Source organism: Alligator sinensis, unplaced genomic scaffold (genome assembly GCF_000455745.1).
Source record: "Alligator sinensis unplaced genomic scaffold, ASM45574v1 scaffold1378_1, whole genome shotgun sequence".
NCBI lineage: Eukaryota > Metazoa > Chordata > Crocodylia > Alligatoridae > Alligator > Alligator sinensis.
In genome coordinates this window covers 379,022-387,005 of record NW_005842781.1, presented here as the reverse complement: position 1 = coordinate 387,005, position 7,984 = coordinate 379,022, and the positions used below count along the sequence as shown (strand labels likewise).

At 43.4% G+C, this 7,984-nt stretch overlaps 1 protein-coding gene across 1 annotated transcript; it reads left to right on the top strand.

Moving 5' to 3' along the window:
- The first annotated feature begins 575 nt into the window (after positions 1 to 575).
- LOC112552127 lies at positions 576 to 4,615 on the top strand. The gene is made up of 2 exons (XM_025216995.1): positions 576 to 1,108; positions 4,105 to 4,615. Exons 1-2 carry the CDS (start codon positions 576 to 578, stop codon positions 4,613 to 4,615), a joined length of 1,044 nt encoding a protein of 347 aa, XP_025072780.1.
- The last annotated feature ends 3,369 nt before the right edge of the window (positions 4,616 to 7,984 follow it).

The following is a 7,984-nucleotide window of genomic DNA, read 5'->3' as shown; positions in this document are numbered from 1 at the left end:
CTGTTCATTTGAATTGTGGTAGGATGCATTTACACTGGGCTCCAACTGCTCTGTTCTGGAGAAGGATAACATCCAGGATGGTAGCCAGGCAGGGGGAAATAAGGATAACATATTCAAGCGCTAGATCCTGATCTCTATTATGATATAGCAGGCATACCCCAGTTGGGAGGAGGCTGCTCAGGTTTTACACTGAGGTAGCTCAGGTTAGAGCCAAGTGTAACTACATTGAATCACTTTGGATTTACCTTGAGGGAAGAAGGTCCAAGTGTGGATTCCCCTGCATTTTTGAGGGAGAGAAGTTGGAGGGATTCACTGATTTATATCAGCTGAAGATGCATCTCTAGGAGGCAGCTTTCAGAGGGATGGAACAGGCATAACTCCCACCAAAATCACACTCTACATTCACTGGTTTACCAACCTGAGACTTGGGCCGTTTCAATTTTCAAACACAGGAAGGGCATGTGGACTGTAATGACTGTACTGCATTTGACATTCTTTTCCATACAGAAATCCAGTCTTCCTTGTGGAAACACAGTCTCTGCAGCATGATGCATCAGGAGAGAGATTTCAGGGCCATGGATGAGGAAGCCACCCTTCTTGCTTCTTCTCCTGTCCCTCAAGGAGATGGGATATCACTTATCTCTGAATCAGCATTCATGGATTCTGCAACGTGTAACCCACAAGAATGCATTGAATGTGCGATTGCAAATGGAATGAAATCCCTCGTGTCAGTAGCCAAGCAATTGCAGCATGAAGGGTTTGGCACTCAGGTAGCTGAACTCATTAAATGTGCCTTCAAGAAACTGAGAGCTGCGAAGGAGCTGGCTGAAAGCAAACAGAATGCAGCCGATTCTCACAACCAGATGTTCCTTGCTGAGCAGCAGAATCTGGAAGAAGAAAAGAAGCAGAAAAAAAAGGATCTCTCATTGTTGGAACTCAATCTGGAATACAACAAAGAAATGGTAAAGATGCATGAAGACATGGAGAAAACTGCAAACAAACACCTGGAAAAACTGCAGAAGGAGCTGAACAGTGTTAAAAAAAATGAAAAGTTGGAGATATATATAAGGAACTTCTTCATAGTTTTCTTGCCTCTTTACATCCTCATCGGTAAGACTAACTCAGACTTACCCTTCCCTTGGAGTGGGGTGGACTGGGGACACTAGATTTTTTTTCATGTGTCTAGTAACACATTGCTTTTGAAATGAACCCACAAGTAAAGGCCATATATTCTTGCCTATAGCACACCCCAGAATAAAATACATACGTTGTTTTGGGAAAGTCTGGAATGAAAAAAAAAGGTATTTCCTTGTAATAAGTAACTGATCAGCAGCAGTGAAAAAGCCAAGCCTGCTCACTGTTCTGCTCATTGTGTGTTGTGTGCTTTATCTTTGGTTTAATTGCCATATTTCTTGCATATAACGTACCCTGCAGGCTTGATGTTCCACTAACCAAGCTAACCTTTCTTCTGGCAATTTTGCTGTCTGATAGATGTCCCTGTTCTCTCTTCTTGGCACTGGAAACTCTTTTTAGTTCTTTTCAAAATCATAAAGCCACCCATGGAGACCAACAGTCTTCAGCAGCAGCTAGGAATTCAGCTTTAGGTTAAACAGGAAAGGGAGGGTGATCTGAAGCTTAGGTTCTGTAACTGGTTTATGCAGCCATAATTCTGGAGCAAAAAAAATAATTTTTATTCATTCTTCATTCCCCCAAAAAGGTGTGTGTCTTAGTTGGTGGAATGTGATATGCAAAGAAATATGATCATTTGATCCAGAGTTGCTGTATAGGTATCTGTTGGGAATTGTAGCTCAGGTTCATGGGGCTTCCATTCCCCTCTGTTCCAGGATGCTGGGACTAGAAAGCTTCTTTATTTTCATCATGTGATCCTCCTCTTGGTGAGGCCACGTGAGACATCCCAGAGTCCATGGCTGTGATATATTATGGGAGTTCTAATCCTGCAGGAGAACCTGGTTTACAGAAATGAGTGCAGTTTTGAGCTAACTGAATTGCATTTCCCACAGGCACTATGTCACATTCTTTTCTTTTTGCATCTGTTTTCTTATTTGATCAAAAAAAATTTTTTATCATAAAACAGAATCATAGAGAAGCCAGGTTAGAAAGGACCTCCAGAGGCCATCCAGTCCAACCCCCTCCCTGAGGCAGGATCAACCCTGTCCAAACCATCCTATACAAATTCATAATCTAATCTATTCATAAAAATATGAAAAAATAAGATTTTGCCATCCTTGGCAAAATCTTTGAAAAAATTATCAAGGCTCACATTTGCAAGAGCCCGGCAGGACAAATTATGCTTAGGGGAAACCAGCACGGGTTTGTGGCAGGCAGATCATGCCTGACTAATCTAGTCTCTTTTTATGACCAGGTTACGAAACGCCTGGACACAGGAGGAGGGGTGGATGTTGTATACTTAGATTTCAGGAAGGCCTTCGATACGGTACCTGACCCCATACTGGTGAACAAGTTAAGAGGCTGTGACTTGGATGACTACACAGTCCGGTGGGTGGCGAATTGGCTGGAGGGTCGCACCCAGAGAGTCGTGGTGGATGGGTCGGTTTTGACCTGGAAGGGTGTGGGCAGTGGGGTCCCGCAGGGCTCGATCCTGGGACCGATACTCTTTAATGTCTTCATCAGTGACTTGGACGAGGGAGTGAAATGTACTCTGTCCAAGTTTGCAGATGACAGAAAGCTATGGGGAGAAGTGGACACGCCGGAGGGCAGGGAACAACTACAAGCAGACCTGGACAGGTTGGACAAGTGGGCAGAAAACAACAGAATGCAGTTCAACAAGGAGAAATGCAAAGTGCTGCACCTAGGGAGGAAAAATGTCCAGCACACCTACAGCCTAGGAAATGACCTGCTGGGTAGCACGGAAATGGAAAGGGATCTTGGAGTCCTAGTGGACTCCAAAATGAACATGAGTCGGCAGTGTGACGAAGCCATCAGAAAAACCAATGGCACTTTATCGTGCATCAGCAGATGCATGACGAATAGGTCCAAGGAGGTGATACTTCCCCTCTATCGGGCGCTGGTCAGACCGCAGTTGGAGTACTGCGTGCAATTCTGGGCGCCGCACTTCAAGAGGGATGCGGATAACCTGGAGAGGGTCCAGAGAAGGGCCACTCGTATAGTTAGGGGCCTGCGGACCAAGCCCTACGAGGAGAGACTAGAGAAACTGGACCTTTTCAGCCTCTGCAAGAGAAGGTTGAGAGGCGACCTTGTGGCTGCCTATAAGTTCATCACGGGGGCACAGAAGGGAATTGCTGAGGTTTTTTTCACCAAGTTGCCCCTGGGGGTTACAAGAAATAATGGCCACAAGCTAGCAGAGAGCAGATTTAGATTGGACATTAGGAGGAACTTCTTCACAGTTCGAGTGGCCATGGTCTGGAACGGGCTCCCAAGGGAGTTGGTGCTCTCCCCTACCCTGGGGGTCTTCAAGAGGAGGTTAGATAAGCATCTAGCTGTGGTCATCTAAACCCAGCACTCTTTCCTGCCTATGCAGGGGGTTAGACTCGATGATCTATTGAGGTCCCTTCCGACCCTAACATCTATGAATCTATGAATCAACACTGCCGCATCACAATACATAATACCTGAATCTGCCACAGATAAAGCAGGGGAACCTCAGAGGCCAACATCCTGCTTCTGTAAAAAAGTTGTTAATATATAGAGATCCCAGGTACAGCTCATAATCCCTTATACAAAGGAAGTCACCGCCCCCCTGCCCCTGGGTTCATTCCAATCTGACAATGGGTTAAAATTCCCTCCTGACCCCAAATATGGTGATAAGTATGATCCTGAGTGGTGGGGCAAGACCCTATAGCCAGGGATCCTTGGTTTTAAGTCCCATCAGGAGCACTGGCACAGCCCAGTCAAAATCCTCAGTTTGAGTTGCAACAAACAACCAGTGCCTTGGAGGAAGGCAGCAAAATGCCCCACTTTATTTTTTTGGTGCACTTGAGCTTTTGGATCAAAAACTGACCACATTTTTTGATCAGGCAACTGGATTCATTTGATGAAAATCTGCCTGAGTTTTTCACATCAAAGTTTTGATTTAATCACTACCCTAATTTTCTGTCTTGAAACTGTTTCAGTGCAAACTGTGCATGAAGCTCTTCATATAACAGAGGATACTCAATTTTCCATCTCCCTAAGTGTGGTGGCAGGCATTTGTCAGGCCTCTGTCTACATGACTCACATGATGGTAAAGGAACTGGAAAATGTCATCCAGTACTACACAAGCAAGGTTTATGAGTACAAACAGCAAGTTAATGAATATAAGAAGAAAGAAAAGGAAATCCAGAAGGAGAAAGAGAAATGCGAAAAGACCAACGATCAAAAAGCAACTCTTTCAGCACATCAAACACACAAGCTGGACATGTATGTCTCTTCCCTGCGGGTTGTGGTGGAGTTGCTTGCAGATCCCACAAACAGTTCCTTTGAGTGCTGGTCCATTTTGCAAAAAGTTTATTGCCGCCTGCTGCCATTAGTGGGAGAGAAAGAAGACACACCAAAAAGAGAGGAACTGGTTCAAAAGCTAGAATCCATTGTTAGAAAGTTTGTAGAAAATCACAGGGCTATCAAAGGCAAGAATTAGTGCTAAGATGGGCCACTGCAGAGGAGAAAATGGGGCATAGACAGAAGTGACAATTTTCACCCATTCTGGCCACAGAAAGCAATTTATAGCTGTGACCAAACACAAATGCATGCCTGCAGACAGCTTCAAAAAATGGCCGATTGGGTGAAAATCTGGCCCATTGCATGAATTGTCAGAAGAAGACATTTCAAAGCACAGCATCTTCTGTAACTTTTGTCTGTGCTGCCTGCCACCCTCAAGCTCTTTTCAGAATGAAGCGGGGGAAAGGAAGTGGATGGAGTTGGGTCTGAGGGTTTTACATTCCCTGGCTAAAGGGGGAGTAAGTGTATTGGACCCCCTAGGAGGGATGTGTGTGCATGTGTGGCGGGGGGGCTCCAATTCACCCACTCCATGCTCCAGAGCTGCCTGGGGAACCCCTAGAATTAGATCCCTCTACTCCCTTTCCCCTCTCCCATTCTGAAACAGGGACAGACTGGAGGAGAGGAGGGGCCATTTCTTCAGGCTTCAGCCCACAGCTAGATTCCCATTCCCCCTTGCAACCTACAGTGATCTTCTCTTTCTTCCAGGGGATCATTGAAACTCAGCACACTTCCCGAATGATCATATTAATGAAGGCTAGATTTTGTTTTATGAATCTGAATAAGAAACATAACATTTTCTATAACGACTACGGGACTAATAGCATGATAGTTTTTTACTCTTTTTCTGCCTAGCTTATAGTTTTTTAAGCTTAATACATAATCTAGCAAATCACTGCACATTCCAATAGGTGTATTTGTTTTTCTTTTGATCTAAACCGAGTAGTACAGAATTAGGCTCCCCAGCATATTAGTAAGGCTTTTAGTTTCTTTTTAATTGGAGAAAAAGATGTGCTGTGTTATATGTGATGATGCACCACTCAACCAGTATTCCCATTTTCAAAATCCTAGATCCATCCATTAATGGTGACAAGGTTTAACACATTATTAGCACCAAATATGGTCACCATAAGTTTTGTTGAAGATCTGATTTGGGCCTGGCCAAACCATTGATGAGAGTCTCTCACCTTTTAACACAATGGCAGGATTGTGTAAGTCTTTAAAAAATGAAGTCCTTCCCTCCTGAGTGTTTACAGACTTCTGTATTTAATAGGAAGCCATTAAAACAGGTCTGGATAAAGAAGTCAACTATTGCTGGGCTAAATCATCTAGTAAAATGTTCAAATTTAAGGACACTGGCCATTTAATAAATATGCTAATTTCATGGAATGTTTTCAATTTAAAAAAAATGTTTAAAATTGTACAAAAAAATCAAAATGACCTTTTCAGCATTTTTAAATGTTTTAATTTTTCAGTTTGGAATTGCTTTTAATGTCAAGCTTTTCTTACTATGAATTTAAAAATTAGAAAATAAAAATAGATCAATGTTAAATTGAAATGTTTCTGGGTGTTTTTGTTTTTGTTTAGACATTTCTTCTTCCCTGCAGTCATGAAATGTTTTGCTTTATCATTCTGAATAGAACATCTTTTAATTTTTTTCTTGTTTTGTTTCCCCTCACCCTGCAACTCTAGTCTTTTCACCTAAGTAAACTAGGTTTTTCTTAAATGATTATCTGTGAAATCAAAATGGCATCACTTCTCCAATTATACATTGGGCTTATTAGGAAAAGAGGAATAAATAATATCTAAGGAAAATAATTGCTTATGAAGTTTGCAAATAATATGTGGATCATATAGGAATTCAGGCTCACTTGAACAGTGCAAAGGAAAATGTTTTTTAAGCATAATGTATAAGTAGACTGGGATTCTCTGGCAGAGAAAGTTGCTGGGGCCAAAAATTCTTTAGCACAATTCACAGTGGGAATGGAAATGTATGTGAGTGATAAGAATAGCAAGAGGTACCATCAGTTATAGTAACCAGGGCCACTTGTACTCGTGATGCACAGACAATGTATACATGAAGAAAAATTCCCTTTGTGTGGCTTTAAGGTGTCACACTTTACACATATATAGGTTTTTGGCAATTTGAGTTTTCATCATCACAAACCAAACCACGTCCTGATGTAGTTTACTTTACAATGATGCAACTTACACCCATGTAGCCATTAGTTGGTCATGTGTACATGTCAATTCACTGGATGTAGGTTACTGATCCCTTTTGACCATCTAATGTCACTACAATTTTTGTGTAGCGAGCCCTGTTTTTGCAGGTATTTGTGTGTAATGATTGTTTTAGGACACCAGGTGTAGCTGCAGAGCCAGACATGAATCAATCTTCTGCTGACTTCTAGTATTTATTTTATTTAATAGAGATTTCAGAGACACCAACTTGTGGTCATCATCTCCTTTTTCACTTGGTGTGGTGGGTGTCCAATGGGCCCCAGGGTGTTGCAGATCAGGCTGACCCCAGCTCTTTTGGAGATCAATCAGTGTCTGTTGTATGTGCTCCCTTCTTCATTATCAAGGTTAATGCTGTGACAGGTGTACCGTGACCTCATCAGCACTACTACAGAAATAATGCTCAGTGAAGCATGCCATTGAATGCTGCTCACCTAACTTGAGGCTAATGCCACAGGTGCAAACAGAGCCCCACTTCCTGGCTTGACCCAGTAGGCACCAAAACTTGCAACAGTTACAGAGCCTAGGTATTAGGTAGGCCTGTGCGAGTCATCAGCGATCTGATACAGCTTTGGATCCAGCCGCTTTGGGTGGCCGTGATCTGATCCCGACTGGATTTCTGCCTTGATCCAGCTGAAGGGGCTCCGAAGCTTTGAACCTGCCTCAGAGATCCAGCCATAGGGTATAATGGGGGAATCAATGAAATACCTATAAACATTGTTGTTTTTTATCTGATTTGGTTGACACCTGCAGGGATGGTAGCCCCTGATGAGAACATGAAACCTGCCAAGTTTAAAGAGGATAGGTGCAGGAGTTTGGGGGAAACTGTACCCCAAATTCTTGAAAGCCAAACTCATGTCATGGATGTTGTTACACCACAGGGGGGTGAAAACTGCAGGGGTGGTAGCTCCTGGTGAGGGCACAAAGCCTGCCGAGTTTCAAGAAGATTGGTGAAGGGGTTTGGGGGGAACTGCACCTCAAACTGCAGACAAGCAAAACTTGTGACACAGGTGACCCTGTGTGCGTTAAGGCACAGCAGGGTGAAGGCTGCAGGGATGGTAATCCATGCTGTGGCCACACAGCCTGCCAGCTGTTAAGGGGATTGGTGCGGGGGGTTCTGGGGCCTTGCACCCCAAGCTGCTGACGGACTAAACTTGTGACATAGGTGCTTGTGCAACTGGCTGTGTCTGTCTTGGGGCTGTAGATTGCCTGTATTGATTATTTCCTCTCCTTAGTCTCTGCTTTTGTAGGTGTTAACTGATGGCAATTAACT

What these genes read in the sequence shown, in the direction of transcription:
- LOC112552127 (XM_025216995.1), top strand. Translation starts at nt 576, where the DNA reads ATGGATGAGGAAGCCACCCTTCTTGCTTCTTCTCCTGTCCCTCAAGGA. An exon ending in TTGCCTCTTTACATCCTCAT is followed by an intron (nt 1,109 to 4,104) that starts CGGTAAGACTAA and finishes CTGTCTTGAAAC; the next exon opens with TGTTTCAGTGCAAACTGTGC.